This window comes from Dermacentor variabilis, chromosome 5 (assembly GCF_050947875.1).
Source record: "Dermacentor variabilis isolate Ectoservices chromosome 5, ASM5094787v1, whole genome shotgun sequence".
NCBI classification, from domain to species: domain Eukaryota; kingdom Metazoa; phylum Arthropoda; class Arachnida; order Ixodida; family Ixodidae; genus Dermacentor; species Dermacentor variabilis.
In genome coordinates, this window is record NC_134572.1 from 23,310,173 (window position 1) to 23,330,550 (window position 20,378).

The 20,378-nt window shown below is 45.0% G+C and overlaps 1 protein-coding gene across 1 annotated transcript in view; it reads left to right on the forward strand.

The window, feature by feature from the left end:
• Window positions 1-20,378, forward strand: part of Lac (septate junction protein lachesin) — a 57,223-nt gene that overhangs the window by 27,103 nt on the left and 9,742 nt on the right. Inside the window, exons 3-4 of the mRNA XM_075691967.1 lie at window positions 11,152-11,383; window positions 18,864-19,136. Of these exons, the coding sequence (XP_075548082.1) occupies window positions 11,152-11,383; window positions 18,864-19,136 (505 nt within the window). The remainder of the gene's footprint in view (window positions 1-11,151; window positions 11,384-18,863; window positions 19,137-20,378) is intronic.

Consider the following 20,378-nt stretch of genomic DNA (forward strand, 5'->3'; position numbering starts at 1 on the left):
CATTTGGACCTCTGGGTAATTTGAATGTGACTGGTCTGCACACCCGTGCCTGACCCCAGTTCTGAATGTATGGCTGTAGTGCTGCTGTCTGCCTTGGCGGTGCTAATGCACAATGTGAAAGCCGAAAACGACGATTTTCAACCTGTCCACCATGGAGTTTCAAGCAGAAACAGTAGCTCACAATGAACGATTACCATCTCAATTCTAATGGCCACGTTTCTTTCCAAGAAAATGGTTCCGAACATTTACTGCACATTACAATTAAATACAAAGCCAAAACTGAGTCTCAGCATTGGCAGCAGCCTATAGTCAGAGACGGTGGCATAGCCGTTATTATCACAACATGGCGTCCGAACAAGTTTTTCTGTAGTTGGGCATTGGCAAAACACTACTTTCATTACAAGTTCACATAAAAAGATAAGTTATTTTATGTTCTAAGCTTGCAAGAACACAGCCACGTCACACGTTTTTGCTGTGTTGTAGTCTTGTGTGCATCGTAGGACAAACTGGCACTTTGGTTATTATAGACATGGGCTACCATACCATTCGTGAGTGTTGCAAAGTCGTTCAAGAAATGCGGAATGTAAAATTCAATGGACTGCATGGAGAAATACATGTTGTCACTCGTGGCTATAGAGATCTGTCTTAGAGGGGCGACGATGGACAAGCATATATATATTTCTATTCTGTGCCAGCACACTCTGCAGGTTTAATATTTTTTTGTTTAAAGAATTGGAGACATGCTACATTTTTCTTTTTGTAAGATTGAGTGCATGTTAGAATTAGGTAATTCCTTCTTTGAACCATTTAAAACTGCTTGCATTAGAATCGGGTAAATACTGCCAAATAAGCAGCAGTGTCTTTGGATGATTTTCATGTGTCTTCTTTTAATTCGATCAACCAGATAATTTGACCTTTTCCCACAGTTTTGTCAATGTCTAAATAAGTTGACTGTATTCCTCCATGTGACCTCATTGAGCTCAAATATATGCAGCAGCGAAATTCATATGTCTTTTATTGTTTTGGTTTTCACACTTTTATGTGTTAATCTCTTGCAATATTTATTGTATAACAGGTTACCTTTATGCTTAAATACTCTAGAGTACAATTAAGGAACAAGAAGTATAGCCTACAGGCCAATAAACCTTGGCTGCTCATTGCAATGTTTTCAATGTTTAAAGATGAACAGGCAATTGTAGCCAACGCCAAGAAACTAAAAGGATCCAATACTAGTATATCAGAAGATTGTTCAGAGGCAGTGCGCAGAAAAAGAAAGTTTCTTTGTGAATTCGGCAAAAGGAATGCCCTTAATGCTGCTCACGCAGACCTAAAATATGATAAGCTGTTTGTAAATAGGCAAGCATATTGTCACAGTCGGTAACGTGGGAAAAGGAGGATGATGATGGTGGCCTTGGAGACGACGAAGAAGAGTGTAGCATTATCGCTGCTCTGCGCTTGTTGGCTCAGTCATTAAAAGCCATCTGTAAATAGACGCACGCTTCTTCCTTCCCATAACATCTTTGGTGGATGTGCGGGGTAATCACTTGTGCAAGACGGAGCTCTGCAGCAGACGTAACCTGGCCGCCATGTCATCCGAAGGAGAGAGTTTAATCACGGCCCCATCGTCGCCACCGACGGTCATCCTGGCCCAGCCTCACGACCCTGGCATGTTTTCCGGGATCGACCACGTTGACGTCGATGACTGGTTGCAGAATTACGAACGGGTCAGCGCACAAAACAGGTGGGATAACACGCTTATGCTGGCCAATATAATATTCTACCTCAAGAAAACGGCATGGGTCTGGTTCGAAACACACGAAGAAGAGCTTATGAGTTTGGACCAGTGCAAGCAGAAGCTTAGAGATTTGTTCGGCAAGCCCGTCGGCCGCCAACGTGCTGCGAAGGAGGACCTTGGGGCCCATGTACAGACGTCCACTGAATCTTATGTGGCGTATATCCAGGACGTCCTCGTCCTTTGCTGCAAAGTGGATAACAATATGGCAGAGGCAGACAAGGTCAGCCACGTTTTAAAAGGCATCGCGGACGACGCGTTTCACCTGATTGTTTACAAGAACGTAACAACGGTCAATGAAATCATTAACGAATGTCGCTGTTTTGAAGACGCGAAGAGCCGCCGCATAGTTCAACAGTTTATGCGTCTACCTAATACCGCAGCTTCATCGACATGCGAAGACGTTTGTCCGCCGCGTGAGCCCACCTCCTGCGAGAACGTCGTACGTGTCATTCGGCGAGAAATCGAAGCAGTGTCTCCTGCCACGCCAGTGACACAGTGCTTTGACAATTCCCGGCCGCTTGTGTCTCTCATTCAGTCGGTAATTCGCCAAGAACTTGCCAATGTGGGCCTTCCGTCCATCTGCTCTGCCAGCCGTTCTGACTTTGCTTCATCTGCTGCCTCTGCCCCTGTTCACCGGAGCTAATACAGTCCATATCCGAGCTATCGCAACCCGGCCGAATGGCGCACACATGACGATAGACCCATCTGCTTTAACTGTGGACGTGTGTGCCACATCTCTCGCCACTGTCGAAGTTCCTGGCCATCCCACTCTCGACCAAGCTTTCCCGCCTACCGCCGCTCCCCACTGAATCCTCGCCCGCCATCACTCTCCACCGAGGTTGAAGGCGCACATGACAATGCTCGAGCCACCGTGACCAGCCGCTTGCCATCACCACATAGTCGCCGCTCCCGTTCGCACCAGCTGCATCGCTGTCCAAGCCCAGCTTACCGTCGCCGCTCTCCGCCGGGAAACTAACTGGGGCAGCTCCTGGAGGTGACGCTGCTCTAGAACCCCGGCCTGAAATTCCTCTGCTGACCCTGCCTACTAATCGGAACCTTCTGGACGTGGACGTCGATGGTTTGCCCATTACAGCACTCATCGACACTGGAGCCCAAATTTCCATCATGAGTGCGGAGCTTCGAACGCGCTTGAAGAAAGTACTGACTCCTGCTCCGACTCAACTGCTCCAGGTCGCCGACGGTGGAACTCCGGCTGTACTTGGAATGTGTACTGCTCGTGTCAGTGTCGCCGGTCGCCACGCATCCGTTTTGTTTATCGTGCTCGAACGTTGCCCTCACAATGTTATCCCCGAATGCGTCTTTTTGGTCGCCCATTCTGCTCTGATTGACTGTTCCGCCGGCGTTGTACAACTTGACCTACCACTACCTGTCCCCGTTGACCTTTCCGCGGAACTCAGCTTTGTTCCGCAGATTTTATACGCCTGCCATCTCTTGCAGCAACCTGCATCCCTGTCTTAGCCTGCCCACCTGTACTTGACGGAGACTATGTCCTTACTCCCGCGACTTCAGTCCTGCTTTCTCACAATGTCTCCTTCCCGCACACTATCGTTTCTGTTCCGGACAATCAGACATGTCTTCCCATCCTAAATTTCGGACAGTGCCCACAAGTACTTCCTCGAGGCATGTCCCTAGCCACGTCACCGACGCACGAGTGCCACATTTCCGCTCTATCTGTTGCGCCGTCTTCGACCAATGCTCATTCTGCACCTTCTGCACCAGCCCCGACCGACGACTTTACAAAGATTATTGCACCAGACCTCTCAACCCAACAAGCCGCAGAGCTCCGTGGCCTCCTCGAGTCCTACTCCGACATTTTCGACCTGAACGATCACCCTTTGTGTCAAACTACGGTCGTGAAGCATCGTATAAATACCGGCGATGCAGCACCTGTTCGCCGACGCCCATACCGGGTGTCTCCTTCTGAGCGACAAGTTATCCAGAGCGAGGTTGACAAGATGCTTGCCAAAGGGATTATTGAACACTCTTCCAGCCCGTGGGCATCCCCTGTTGTTCTCATCAAAAAGAAGGATAACAGCTGGTGATTCTGCGTTGACTATCGTCATCTAAACACGATCACCAAGAAAGATGTATATCCACTTCCCCGCATTGACGATGCTCTGGATTGTCTCCACGGTGTCACTTATTTTTCATCTATAGACCTTTGCTCTGGATATTGGCAAATTGCCGTGGATGCAATGGACCGTGAAAAGGCAGCATTCGTCACACCAGGCGGCCTATATCAGTTCCGGGTAATGCCTTTTGCTTGTGCAGTGCCCCGGCGACTTTTGAACGGATGATGGACATGCTCTTACGTGGTTTGAAATGGTCCATCTGTTTGTGCTACTTGGATGACGTCATCGTATTCTCTTCAACTTTTGCAACGCATCTTGAAAGACTTTCATCTGTTCTTTCTGTTTTTCACACCGCTGGCTTACAGCTCAATTTGTCCAAGTGCCACTTCGGTCACCGCCAAATAACCATGCTCGGACGCCTCGTCGATTCGTCAGGCATTCGCCCCGACCCCGCTAAAGTTCATGCTGTGCAGAATTTCCCCGTACCAACTTGTGCCAAAGATGTTCGCAGCTTTATTGGCTTTTGCTCGTACTTCCGCACGTTTGTGGAAAATTTCGCCCATGTTGCCCGTCCCCTGACTAACCTCCTGAAGAAAGACGTTCCCTTCTGTTGGGGCTCTGAACGGGCGTCTGCTTTCTCGCAGCTCATCACGCTGCTCACCACACCTCCTGTTCTCGCCCATTTTGATGCCTCCGTTCCGACAGAAATCCGCACTGATGCCAGTGGCTACGGCATCGGCGCAGTTTTAGCTCAACGCCAATGTGGGCACGACCGCGTGATCGCCTACGCCAGCCGCCTCCTCTCTCCCGCAGAGCGCAATTACTCGATTACTGAGCGCGAGTGTCTTGCCCTCATTTGGGCGGTGGGCAAGTTCCGACCCTACATATATGGTCGACCATTTACAGTTGCAACCGACCACCACGCCCTTTGTTGGCTTTCCTCCTTCAAGGATCCCACCGGACGCCTCGGTCGCTGGGCCCTACGGCTACAGGAATACACATACACTGTGGTCTACAAGTCGGGTCGTCTACATCAGGACGCCGACTGCCTGTCTCGTCATCCCGTCGATGTACCGGACGGTTTAGTGGATGTCGTACCGATCTGCATTCTTTCGCTCTCTGCCTTGCAAGACATTCGCGCTGAACAACGACGCGATGAGTCGTTACGCCCTATTATCGAACGCTTGCTCTCTGATCCGTCTGACCCATCCCTTCATATGTTCGGACTACAAAATGGCATCCTGTATCGCCGCAACATGCACCCCGACGGGCCCGAGCTCCTAACCGTCATTCCGTCTCATCTGCGACATATTGTACTGCAGGAACTGCACGACGTTCCCACCGCTGGACACCTTGGCGTCACGCGGACCTATGACCGAATTCGGCGACGGTTTTTCTGGCCCAGTCTCAACTGCTCCGTCTGGCGCTATGTTGCCGCGTGTGAGTCGTGTCAATGCCGGAAAAGACCAGCTGTGCCTCCCGCCGGACTGCTGCAGCCTTTGAATATACCGGCTGACCCTTTTTTTCGCGTTGGCGTTGATCTTCTTGGACCATTCCCTGTATCAAATGACGGAAATAGGTGGATTGCTTTGGCTACAGACTATACAACTCGCTATGCCATTACTAGAGGCCTACCGACCAGCTGTGCCACAGACGTCGCTGATTTCTTGCTTCACGACGTTATCTTGCATCACGGTGCACCTCGTCAACATCTCACCGATCGTGGCAGATACTTTCTTGCCAAAGTCATAGACGACCTACTTTGATCACGTGATACTAAACACAAACTTACTACCGCTTACCATCCTCAAACTAACGGTCTTACCGAATGCCTTAACCGCACATTAACTGACATGTTAGCAATGTATGTTTCCTCCGATCATTGCGACTGGGACATTGCTCTACCATTTGTCACTTTCGCCTACAATTCCTCGCGCCGTGACACAGCTGGATATTCACCTTCTATCTCCCCTTTGGCCGTGAGCCGACTTTGCCTTTCGAGACTCTCCTTTCGACCACACTCGACTCGCCGACAGAGTGCACTCTGGATGTCATAGCCACAGCGACCCAAGCACGCCAGATTGCCTGCATTCATCTTTCTGCTTCACAGACACGCCAGAAGTGCCGTTACAACCAGCGCCATCACGACGTGCACTACGAACCAGGTGCTCTTGTGCTAGTTTGGTATCCAACTCGGCGTGTTGGTCTTTTGGAGAAATTCCTCTCGCGGTACTGTGGCCCTTACCGCATCCTTCGCCAGGTGACCCCTGTCACATATGAAGTGTCTCCGCTGGATGCCATGGTGCCTTCACCTCTCTCTGACATCATCCACGTCAGCCGCCTAAAACCCTACCTTTCTCAGACCGAAGAGCCGCACCAATAAGGTGCTTTTTCCGACGAGGGTGATGTCACAGTCGGTAATGTGGGAAAAGGAGGACGATGATGGTGGCCTTGGAGATGACGAAGAAGAGTGTAGCATTATCGCTGCTCTACGCTTGCTGGCTCAGCCATTAAAAGCCATCTGTAAATAGACGCACGCTTCTTCCTTCCCGTAACTATGTGTATATGATGAAGGTAGTGGCCAGGTTGTGCAAATGACATGACGCATGCGCAGCTCCATAGCAGATGTAACTTTCCTTGTTGTCAACTGCTGTAGTATCAAGAACAAAGTAGATGATTTCCACAAGCTGCTATGCATGACCAAACCAACTGTAGTGCTTTGGAATGTAATCATGGATAGATGAAGAAATAACAAGCAATGAAGTCTTTCCAAACGGCTACACATGCTTTAGGAACGATAGAAACCGTCATGGCGGTGGGGTCTTTATACTTGTTCACACATTGCTTTCTTGTTCGGCTCTCGATATCGGCAGCGGAAATTGCGAGGATATATGGTGTAAGATTCGGTTACCAAACAGGAAAATATTATCAGTATGTTCATTTTATAGGGCTCCTTCAAGCTCTCTTGCTGTCTTGTCTGATTTTTCAAAGACGATAGAGACAGTCAATACAGATTACCTTGTCATTGGCGGGGACTTTAACATCCCAGAGCTTTCTTGGAATAAGCACCCTTCTAATACTATGGCTGCATCTGCAGTGGCAAAGGAATTGTTGATGATACTAAACAGCTTTTCCTTAACCCAGGTGGTAACAGAAGGTATGAGACAAAATATTGTCTTAGATTTAATTTTAACTAATCAGCCAAATTGGGTTAGGAAAGTTTTAATGGTGCAATGTATTAGTGACCATAAAGCTGTGGTTTGTGAAATGAAGTTGACGTACGAAAAGACGCAAAGCTCGGGAGCCAGAAGGATTCATAATTACAACCAAGCCAACATAAATGAAATAGGACTTGCATTACAGGAATTCCTTCCGGAATTCGAAATACTTTCTGAAACAATCGGCGCTGATGAGTTATGGGTCCTTTTGAATGCAAAAATGCTTGAGATGCAAGAAAACTATGTGCTGTCTTGGGTGCAGACCAAACGGCGTGCTAAATCTAAGCCATGGTTTAATGGTGAGCTGCGACGCCTTACTAATAAAAGGAATAGGACATACAGGAAATATAAAAGAAACTCCATTTCGGTAGCTTGCGATCAACTTGCGACCATAACCAAAATGCTGCAAACAAAAATCCGCCAGGCAAAAAAAGAATTCTTTGACGCTTTGCCTTCTCCATTTCAAACAACAAAAAAGCTGTTATGTAATCTATTCAAATGTAATAGAAAAGACAAAGTATGTATTCCATCACTTCAGCATGACGGAGTGGAAATAGAAAATAGCTTAGAAAAAACCAACTGCTTCAACAAGTTTTTTGCTTCCATTTTCTCACCCAGTGCCTCGAGCGCAATTCCACATCCGTCTGCTAATGAGGTAATTGAAAACATGGATGATATAATTATTGATGAAAGTGGAATACGGTACATCTCTTCTTGAACGTATTGGCGGCGAGGAGTTACGGAGTCACCATCTATTGGAAGCGCCTCGCTGGCGTAGTATGAGGGATCACGCGGCACGCTCCTCATAGGTTTTGCTGTCAGCGCTGACTGAAAACACCACGCGCGAGCTCTCCCGGACATTTAAGTTTTTTACTGTCTAAATTATAATCTTGGGCAAACTGAAAGCACAGAATCGTTTACAGACGCTATCCCTTTACCAAATACGTACAGTGAACGCCACTGCGCGCGGTCGCCTCGATGAAGTCTCCTGAACCGGCTTCTTGCGTGAAAGGTAGGCAAACGCTGAGAGCAAACTATGTGAAATATGTTCTTACAGTGTTTGTAGAACTAAATGGAGCGTAATAGAATGAAGCCTCAATGCAGCGATCGCACAGATTCGCAGCGACCGACTGCGCATCTGCATGTTTGTCCGTGCACTGTTTCGCTTTCGCCGCGTGCGCGTTTTCGCACCGTGCTATGAGCTTTAGGCCGCAGAATATGAGCATGTGACAGTATACAAGCAACCATTGTTGCGTGGGCACTATCAGAGCTGTTCAAAAATAATTTAATTGTAGAGACTTTGACGCCTACGGGGACTGTGATGTGCCATCGCAACGATTCAATCTTGTTTTTTCTTCCAAGTTCCTGGACATTTCAATATTATTTCTTGAGTTGCGTCGCACTGTATGTTTATCGATGCTCTCAGCGTGCGATTTCCCGCTTCTTCTTTCTTGTAATCCAGTCCATTAATTCATAATACAAACATGACCATATGCTAGGCTTTTTTTTTAATGTGCTTCTTACCGCTCCCTTCCCACTCCAGTGAACTTGCCAGTATCTATAGCATCGACAAGTTCATAGAACAACCCGTCATGACATTTGTCGGGCAGCGGACTCGGGCGAGCGTCCCAGTGCGTGTTTTACGAACATCGCAGACCCAGTGCCGTAGCAGAAATCTTCCTCGCGTCTGTGCTTGCTGCGTACCCGAGTTGTAGCCGATGACTGTTTGCCGGTTTTATGTTTCGCGAGTCAAGCTTCACGCAGCTTCTTGTCCTGCGGCTACATGTGAATAAAGCTGACACCGGGCTCCGTTGCGCACGTCCGACACTGCGGCACCGAGCAGTAGCCTACCATGTTGCGCGCCTTCAAAGGCAGCCACTACCTATTTTAGTGCTTTCAAGCGTTGTAAAGGAGACACTCGAAGCGGGAAAATCTCGCCACTAAATGAGGACCGCAGCGTACGAGGCCATTTAAACTCTCGTTTTCAGCTCGCTTTGGTGCTCCCGAAGCAGCCGACGCGGCTGCTATGTCCACGTGATCCCTAATAGTACGTCACGCCGACGGTGGCACCAGCTTTTCCAGTGGTGGAGCTCGAGGCCAATAGATTCCAGCAAAGCAGGGGTTCTGATGGATTGACAGGTGCTTTTCTCAAATTGTGTGCATCGTTCATCCATCCCTTTCTTAAGATACTGTACTCGAAGTCATTGAACACCGGGGTCCTACCACACGAATAGAAGATGGCTTGCGTCGTGCCAGTGTATAAATCGGGGCCTCGCGAACTAGTCAGCATTTACAGACTGATATCTCTAACAAGTATTGTCTGCAAAGTATTGGAGCACGTCTTGTGCAGTAACATAATGACACACATTACCAATCATAACCTCCTGAATCAGAAACAACATGGTTTCAGGCAAGGGCTTTCCTGTACAACTGAATTAACAGAATTCGTTCATGAAGTTTGTGGTGCACTGGATGCTCGTTCTTGTGTTGACTCTGTGTTTGTAGATTTTAGAAAAGCTTTCGAACTGGTGGATCACACATTGCTTGTATGTAAACTACGTTGGTTTAATATCAATGAACAAGTAATTGTATGGATTCAGGAATACCTTTCTTTGCGGTTTCAGCATGTAGTGGTAAATGGCGCATAATCTAGTGCGGCCCGCGCAACGTCTGGCGTCCCCCAGGGCTCGGTATTGGGCCCATTACTTTTCATAATATGTATAAATGACTTTCCCAACACTATTGTTTCTTCCGTAAGATTGTTTGCTGATGATCTGATAGGGAAATTATAAGCATTGCCGATACTGTTATTTTGCAAAATGGTTTAGTTAAACTACAAAACTCCTGCAGAGAGTCGCATATGCAAATAAACACACAGAAAACTGTCCGCTTTACTAAAAAGTGTATGCCAGAAGCTGTATATTATCTATCGGGTTCCCCATTGCAGATTGTTTCCGAGTACAAGTACTTGGGTGTATTCCTCACACCGTCCATATGTTGGCACAGGCGCATTGATTTAATTACAGCAAAGGCATGCAAAGTGTTAGGATTTCTATGGAGCAATACAAAACTCTTTCCCCAGCAGGCTCGTGATCTTCTGTACAAAAGCTATGTTAGACCCATTTTAGAATATGGATGTACCGTATGGGACCCACCTACGTGTACCGACCGAGATAAACTTGAGAGTTCAGAATGTAGCAGCACGGTACGTAATCGGCAACTATGACAGAAACCTTAGTATTAGTAGTGCAAAACAAACACTAAAATGGGGCACCTTAGAAAAGAGAAGGCAGGGATTATGCTTGAAACTTTTTCACAATATATTTTATGGCCAAATTGGAATAGACCGTAATTAGTATATTCTTCAGCCACATTATATATCCAGGCGAACAGATCACGAGCTCAAGGTTAGGGAATACAGTTGTAGAACTAAGCTTTTCAAAAGCACTTTTTTCCCCAAAACTATTTTAGGATGGAATCGACTGCCTGCTGCCATAGTTGGTATACTTAATAATGAACATTTTGTAAATGCTCTTTGAAATTTTCTTCTTTATTTTACAGTATATAGTAATTGTAGAGTTTGCTATCATTACATAGTGCTTTATTACTTAATTGTATGATGCCGTTTCCTGCCTTTCTTTCATTGTATTGTACAGTTTAATGCTGTTTATTGGATGCCATAAGCTGTTTACATTGATGTATGTAACCCCCCACTGTAATGCCTAAATGGTGCTGTGGGTATGAGAGTAAATAAATAAAAAAAAAAAGATTGCTAGTACCACCTTTTCACGATGCTGGTGGCATCAATTCCTTAGCTACTGGCTGTCACATGTCGTCAAATATTCCTGGCAGGGGTGCTTCACTGGCTATATGCTTTGTTTTTTTTTGTGTAATATGACAAGAAGGACCATTGTCTGCAATAAGCGATACGGGCCTATTGAGGATGATTTGTGCATCACTTTTTCCTTGTAAACAAGACTTCATCTTTGTTCCTTTAGTGCATGAATGATACATGAAATGAGACAACTTGCTTTTATTCTTTCAGATAATCTGGATAAAAATTAATGAACGTGATCCCAGCAACAACCTCTTCATCTCATCTGGCAGCAAGGCCATCGTGCCGGACCAGAGGTTCTCCATTCGGCACGACGAAGGCAGCAACACATACACATTGCAGATCACTAAGCTGCAGGAAACAGACTCTGGCCTCTACCAGTGCCAGATTATCCTGGGACCCACCAGCAAACTCAGCTCAAATGTCTACGTTCACGTCAGAGGTAACATTTTGTAGAATCTTTGTAGAATCATTGTAAAAATCTGTGTCACATTTTGAAGCATTGTATATACTGGAAAGAAGTATCAGGTGAAATCGTAGATTGCAGTATTAGGATAACAAAAGATTGGTTTACCTTATGAGCAAAGGCATAGTAAGCAGAAAAGGATTTGAAAATGACAGACAATTGCTGATGATGCCTTAACATTGCTGTACAAGTTCAGAATGAGAATTGGCAGACGTTACAGTAGAAGGTCTGCTGTGCTAATCGCTGTGAAAGTGACTTGACAGGGCCCAAGTTGAAGTCACAGATTTTTGCAGCTTATGCCTGGAGCTAGATTTATTTATTAATGCAGAGCAATTTTCGGGTTCATTCCAGACACCTAGCGGAACACAGGCTCCCATTTTGCGTTGATTTGGTCCTCTTGAATACAAAAAATCAAATGTCTGATGGTAGAACTGACCCTCAGTCCTCCAACACAACAGCCCGATATTCTAACCATTAGGCCATGATCACACGCATGCTTCTCCTGAGCAACTTTCAGACGCCCACAGCATGTAGTTTCTTGTGCCAGTTTCCGTTCGGCCATGGGTTTACTACTATCTTTTGCGCGTGTCACGTTGAATATCAAGCTACTTATAAAAGAAATAATGTGGTAGTTTCTTCTATTCTTTCCTTGCCGTAGCTAGCACTTTGAGACACTGCGTTAGACTGTACCACTTTTGGGATCTGCCCACATCCCGTAGTCCTCTCCTCAATCATTGTTGATAATGCTACAGATAGGATCAGGACATAAAAGAACATGTAATGCATTAGCACGAGCCAGCGCGTGGGTTTTCATGCGCCAATTTCCATTCAGTCACAGACTTACCATTATCTTTCACGTGCATCACATTGCATATCAATTTGCTTATAAGAGCAAGGATGTGGCAGCTTCTCCCATTCTTTCCTTGTCGCAGCTAGTGCTTTGAGATGCTGCATTAGAGTGCACCGCCTTCGGCATCTGCCTACATTCCCCAGTCCTTTCCTCAATCATAGAAGCTAATGCTACAAAGAAGCTGTGCGACGTTGCACCGCCTTCTAGTTAGGGCCAGGTCGTAAAGGAACATGTAATGTGTTGGCACGAGCCAGAGCACGGGTTTTCATGAGCCTGTTTTCGTTTGGTCACAGACTTATCACTATCTCTTGCATGCATCACATTGCATGTCACTGTTTCTTAAAGCAAAATGGGGCAGTTTCACCCGTTCTTTCCTTGTCGCAGTTAATGCTTTGAGACACTGCGTTAGGCTGCACCGATCTGCCCACATCCTGTAGTCTTTTCCCGGTAGCAGCTAATGTTACATAGATGCTGTGCGAAATTGTACCACATTTGGATGTGATCAGGATGTGAAGAAACTTGTAATAATTCTTCACCGGAGTACAAAAAATATCAGTCATGATACTGCCGTCGTCGTCTTGCTGCTGTCATCACACATATACACACTCGCATCACACGCATAATTTCTCACTTTACACAAACAGCTTGGTCCTTTCAGATTGCTTTGCAGAAGCCCAAACAGTCCAGCTACTTGGAAAATGTCTTCACACATTGGCTCGCTCTGTTCTTGCAATTACTGCAACTGCCACTCATAAGCACAGCCAGAAGAAAAATCTGCCTCCATTTTAACTGCACCAGCTCACTGGTGCGGACATTAGACGACATCACACAAGCACCACCACGACAAACAATGTATGCCACACGCACACACACACGTGTGCAGAAGGGCAGTGTACATCTTTAATCTTCTAGGCCGTCCACCAAGCACAAGCGCCTTATTGAACTAAATTAATGTTTAAAAGTAAATTGCGTCAAAAAATGCGTAAAGTACGACTTACAACCTGCAGACATGATAGCATCGTATTGTAATTTGAATATGCAAGAAGACTTAATTCTGTTAAGCGAAAACTCAAACACAAAGCCTTCCAGCTGCCATTTGTTTTTGGACCCTCCGTCTGGTGCAAGTGCATTATTCAGCTATTTGAATTTCTCAAGATAAGATGTGTCAGAAAATTTGTGAAGTACGACTTACGCACAACTACAGACATGATATCATTGGATTGTAATTTGAATATACAAGAAAACCTAATTCTGCTATGCGGAAACTCAAGCACAAGCCCCTTTTCCAGCTGCCGTGTTGTTTGGGTGAGCTCACCATGAAGAATCCCGACCAACTAGAGGCTAACAGCTTCGCTGTAAAACATGCACAGCACTTTTATTTGTCCTCTTATGAGCAATGCCGTCACATCTAGCCTTACTACTACACGTCAGCAAATTTTTTTCAGTATTGTGACATCACAGAAATTTTAATGGTGCAAGTTGCAGCATTTGGTGAGCAAATTTACTATCAAATTAATATTATTATGATATTATCAGTAGATACCCGAGAGACGAGCCGCCGCGAGAATAACGACGAAGTGGGTCTGTGCCCTTGGCGCGAGTGAATGTTGGCCTGGCGCTCTGGCTCCAGTTCAGTGTAAATAGCCTGTAAATAGCCTCTTTCGTCTGTTTTTCCACACGTAACATTCTGGTGGTGGTCAGCGATCCCCGTCCTCGCCACGGAACTCCGGAGTGGTCGGTACATCGGCTGACTACGCCGTACATGGTACACCGGAGGTCGGCTGACTGCGCGACTCGCTACGCCGTAATCCGCGCTCTTCCGGCCAGTTGCGCAACTGACGTTGCGGACTTCCTTCTACATGATATCATTTTGATGCATGGTGCTCCGCATCAATTGCTAACAGACTGTGGCTGTACGTTTTTGGCAAAAGTCATTGACGATATCATGCGGGCCTGCTCCATACAGCATAAATTTACTACCTCCTACCACCCTCAAACGAACGGCCTCACTGAGCGTTTGAACCGCACCCTTACAGACATGCTATCCAAATACGTTTCAGACAACCACCGTGACTGGGCCCTGGCTCTACCCTACATTACCTTTGCATACAACTCTTCCCGTCTCGAAACTGCCGGCTTTTCCCCGTTTTACCTCTTGTATGGCCGCGAACCGATGCTACTACTAGGCACCGTGCTTCCGTCCACCACAGCTTCAACTAGCGCTTATGTCCGTGATGCAATCGCCCGTGCTGACCATGCTCGTCAACTTGCGCGTGTTCGTCTACAAGTCTCTCAAGACAAACAGAAGCAATGCTACGACCTCCGTCACCGTGATGTCCATTTTGCGCCCGGCACCCTCGTGTTGCTTTGGTCACCATCGCGTAAAGTTGGCCTTTGTGAGAAACTGCTTTCCTGTTATACCGGCCCATATCATGTGCTCCGCCAAGTGACCGATGTCACCTATGAAATTGCTCTAGCCACGCCCACTACGTCCTCCGGTGTGACAACCAGTGACATTGTCCACGTCACCCGACTCAAGCCCTACAACTCTCTACGCGCCTTGGATATTTAAAAGCACCGTGACAGCGCTTTTGCCACCAGGGGGTAGTATTACGATATTAAAGGTAGATACCCGAGGGACGAGCCGCCGCGAGAAAGACGACGAAGTAGGTCTGTGCCCTTGGCGTGAGTGAATGTCGGCCTGGTGCTCTGGCTCCAGTCCAGTGTATATAGCCTGCAAATAGCCTCTTTCGTCTGTGTCTTTCTACATGTAACAATATATATCATAAGTGTTTCCCAACTTTGATACTAAGTGTCACTAGTAGTGATACTAAGCATGAGAAACATGTTGCAGAGTTTCTATAACTTTGAGAATATGTGTCAGTATTCCTTTAATGCTTCCCTTTTGTATTCAGTTAAAGAATGTCGGCATTTATTCTAGCCCTTGTAATTGTTAAATCTCTAAATGCTCAGTGCTGAAGGAAAGCATGCCATACAGTTATTTTTTATAGACTTGTTAGTTTGTTTAGTTAGAATGTGAAGGCATTGTCAATAAAAGCAATGAAATCAGGACACACTATATTCACACAACGCTCCTTGGCAGCGGTGACCATCTGAGCTGCATATAAACAATAATAGATATGCAGAACTAGGACTTCAAATAAAGCAAAAATATTCTCAGTTTTTCCGCTTGGTGATCATGGTGTGTGTGCAAGCAAAACGACAAGTCATTTTGCTCAATGACATTTTGACATGATCGACATGACATGACAATTGACATTTGGCAATGGCATTTTGATAATGACAAGTGATAAGAGAAGTATGTTTCATAACTGCGTTCAGGCAGACCTCATGCTTAGCTTTTCACGGAAGCTGCATGAGAACATCGAAAACACACCTTGTTGCCATAGAAGGAATAAACCTCACATTTGTTTGGGTGCCTTATAATTCGATATGGCATCTGTAGTTGCCCTGATTGTCTACATATGTTTGTGAGAGTACACTGATGGCAAGGGTTACCAACTTTCCTTCAAACTCAGGATGGTGGTTGGGTAAAGGGAAACTAGAGAAGTGCTGGTTAAACATGCATTTTTCCTTATTCCTAGGGGAGTTCAAATACCAAAATGCTCAAATTGGATTGAATATGAATATTCGAGAAAAGCGACCTTCAAACCTGCTGTGGTAGCTCAGTGGCTATGGTGTTGCGCTGCTGAGCTTGAGGTTGTGGGTTCTATCCTGGCCACGGCAGCCACGCTTTGATGAACGTTAAATGTAAAAGCGCTCGTGCAGGTGGGGATTATGTGCATGTTAAATAACCCCAGCTGGTCAGAATTAAATCGCAGTCCTCCACTGCAGCGTGCCTCATAATCAGATCATGGTTTTGGCATGCAAAACCCTAGAGTTTAATCATTCAAATAAAACAGCCTTCATATATCGAATCAGATATTGAGTATTATCTTATTCTAATCAAAAGGGAAATATGAAAGTTGCGTGCTGTCTTTTTCCTATAATGATGCACCAAGAGCATTGTGCTTGTTGCAGGAGTTGAACGTGATATATTAACTAGCGCACCACACATCATTCTTAAACAATACAGAAATGGTGAGATTGTAGAAATAAGAAATTGCTTTGCCTAAATCAAGAAAGAAAGTTCATTGGCTTGTTGAGTGACTGGAAATTTTTAAACAGACGTTACATGCTCCATGCATTTGCTCAAGAACTGGTGCCTCTGCTCAGTGACCAGTGTCGTCCAACAGCATTGACCTTCCTATATATAGACTGTGATAAGTAACATTTTCTCTTATATACTGAAAGAAACAAGTATTTGACAATACTAAGTTGTGATTACTTCAATCAATTATGAATCGTGTAACATAGACTATTCATTTTGTACCTGAAATTTTGAAGGTTCACTCATCAACTACTTAGTTCCCCTTCAGTGTGTTTCTATATTGTTTGAGGTCGTGTTCCTTTAGCTCTGCCTGTAGCTCCACAGTGTATGAGCATTCTTTGCAATATAATCATCAAATATCTCTAATTTTGTAAAAATATTTACGCACCCATGTGACTGCAATGACAGCCTTTGGATATCCTGTGAACATCCAAAGCTAGGACATGGATATTCCAGGGATGTGCTGAATACGTTCAGCGAACATCTCTCACATGATTGTTTGAGCATACTTTTCATGTCCAGACATCCCTTACAAGTCTGCGAGGGACATCATTTGCACATGCTGCATACCTTTGCACCGTGTTTGCTATAATGAATATTTCGTTCATAGCATATGCCATGGCATATGCAACGGGCAGAGCACTCGCACAGCAAGTATAATAGCAAGAACATATATGTGTGCACACATTATGATTGCGTGCATGTATGGAAGTGCAGCGTACTCCTAATTTCTTTGAGACCTTCTGCCAGGCACATGTGGCGTATTAATCAAAATGGTGTTTTGCAAGAAAACTGTGCCAGAGAGTAAGCAAAGTATTTTGTACCCATGAGCTGCAGATACGATATAGCTTTGGATTATGTGTAGTTTTAACATATCAGAAAGCCTGACTGTCACAAGGAAAGTGAAATACAAATAAAGCCTCCGGGAGGGCAACTATTTACGTGAGGACTGAAAAAGGTCCCGATGTGATGCCCTTGGGACACTCTTCGTAGGACTTCCAAAATTGCACATCTCGTGGATGTTTTGTCTCCGAAATGGTGCACAGTTATCGCGACATAATTGGGATGCCCTACGCTTAAAGTGTTTTCACTAGGCACACCTTAGCGTATACATTTTGCATATATGCATAGGCTTCTCTTGTCTGTTAGGGACATTTTGATCAGAGTACTCTCTTTATAATAATGGAGTGCTACTGACAAGGGAGAAAGAGCAAATACAATAGGGTTGAAATCTTTGTAGTAGATGGGAGACAAACATTGGTGAAGATGCATGTAGCATACTAATATGAGGAAAACAGATAATGAAGCCATAGAAAGCATAGGGAAAATTAAGTGTTCTGTTTAATCGATATGCACAAGTAATAGGGAAAAGGGAAATGAAAGTGGATGAAACGACAACCTACCCCAAGTGGGAGCCAAATCCACATATTGTGCATTACGCATGCTGTGTGCTTTGCCGTGTAATCTACCGCAGCGGCCATTCTCCCATCCACTTTCTATGGAATTTGCATACAATATTAGCCCTAAGAGTGTTAGCCAGTGCTACTCACTGTCATGTGTGCAGATGGGGAACATCCTTTCACCCGCACAAGTCAGATAGTTTTGTACATAGGATAGCTGTTAACTTCCCACTTTATTCGGAAAGGCTGTGCACTGATGAAGACGACACCAGCTATTAGGAAGAGTATACATAAGAGAAGAAGATAACGGGTGAATGTACTGCTTACAGTATGTTGGGTTTGGTTGGAAAAGACGACCTGCAGAAGGTTGTCTTTTTGTCCACTTTCATTTCCCTTTTTATTATTATTTGTACACTTTAATTAAACATAAGGATTATTTACCCCGTGCCTTTTATGGTTTCATTGTATGTTTTCTTCAGATGGTTGTAACTAAGAAAAAATTTAGCCTCTTGGATCCCCTTATTCTTTCACTTATGTGGCACACTGGCAATTTGAAAGGAAATATGGCTGAGTCATACCTGGCCTCAATTTAGCACAAATATATGTCAAAGAAAGGTCTGCTTGTGACATTCACAACTGTGGTTTAACTTCGGCATAGTCAGCATCCCTACATGTGACGTTAAACATGTGGAAGTGGAAAATTAGACATGAAATAAAAAGATTAAACCTAAGGAAATACCGTTTGCAGGAGTGATGACCAGTGTGACTGGCATGCCCATGACGTGCAGACATAAGTTCACTATGACTCAATAAAACATGTTGCTGAGATAACTGGTGCATATGTTTTGATCAGTATTTTGCCACCTGTCCTTGTCAGTTCTCTCGTCCTGTCCATGTTAGTCCTCTCGTCCTCATTCTTTTGCTGTGGGGCGATTCTGTCCAAAAAAGAAAGTTCACTATGACATTCTGTTGCTCAAAATGACTCTATTGGACTGCTTTTTAATTTGTATTTATGCTCCTTTTCTCCCTTTGCAGTTCCTCCGATTATCTCGGACAACAGCACAAGGTCTGTGATAGCCAGCACTGGCCAAAACATCACCCTGGAGTGCTATGCCACTGGCAACCCTACACCACACATATCCTGGCGGCGAGAGAACAACGACCTGCTGCCCACAGGTGGTGCTGTCTATCGAGGAAACATCCTCAACATTTTCAATGTCAGCAAGAATGACCGTGGGACATACTACTGTATCGCTGACAATGGTGTTGGCAATGGGGCACGTAGGAACATTGGCGTTGAAGTTGAATGTAAGTACTTTCTTTTTGCTGTTATTTCTCTATCTTTTTTCCGTACTAAGCTTGAAGCAAGTTTTAATGCAACTACTATGTATTTAATGTAGCATTCATTTAATAAGATGCACGACACTGACGAAAAGTGCTGCCCGCTTAAGCGCTGCAGCGATAATCCACAATTAATGTTGCATTGGTGTGCCTGTGCCACTTGGCAGAAAGTAGCAGTTGCACTGCTCTTATCTATCCCTTGATCATCCAATACTAGAGCTAGTTTTTTTTACATATGAATATTTAGGACAAGGGAGTTTGTCTGGTTACTGGTCACATAACATCTTATTGAAAGTAAAGGTGTTGCACTTACTCAGCAATACTGATACTTGTTTCAGTCTATGTGCAGTGCTCAGTGATTGAAACACAATATCCTTATGGGCCACCAGCGGGTGCTGGGGACACTGACCTCACGCATTTTTGTATCAAATGAATGTGAATGGCTTTGTGATTTACAGATTGTGAATGCAGTCCACCGTCTCGGCAGTCACCCAGCATTCACCAGTGCCATAAAAAGGGCCAGCCGTCATGCGGTTCAACTTGTGTTTCAGTCACTGAGCTTTGTACATATTCAGTCATGTGCAAGCTACACATATGCAGGTAACAAATGAACAAGGACAATGATAGAGTGAGCTACTGTGTTTGAGACTGACAGATAGTTGTAGAAACTACTTTCAGTTGTTGCTTCTGGTAACTTGAGTCATCAGCTATTTTGATCACATAGCTTTTTGAGTTATGCTTGCAGCAAATAATAGAGCTTTTCAACAACGCATCACTGGGTACAGCTACATTGTGTGTGCTGAAAGTATGTAAACATGCACAGGCAGCTCTTCACGAGCACTGTGGAAGTTGGAGCTCCTGTCTTTTACACCTGCTTGCAACGGACCACAAAAGATATGTTGAAATGCCTGGATGTAAGCAGTGTAAATTGTTGGACTGGTTAAGCATTATTGCATGCAGTTAGTCATAAATTTATGTTGTGAGATGAAAGAAGTATGCGGCAGCTGCTTTGACAAGGCAGACCTACAGCTGCACTAAACAGAAAAAATTAAGGAAATGATTCAGAAAAGAAATCCTGTGGGCTGTGCCACAGTATGCCTAGTCAACCCAAGTGGGCCTGTTTTCCTGAGAGATACAAAAGTTCTATACGCCTTGTCAGTGCTTCCAGTATACTGAGAGTCATTTCTTTAAATCCGTCAATCAGTTTTA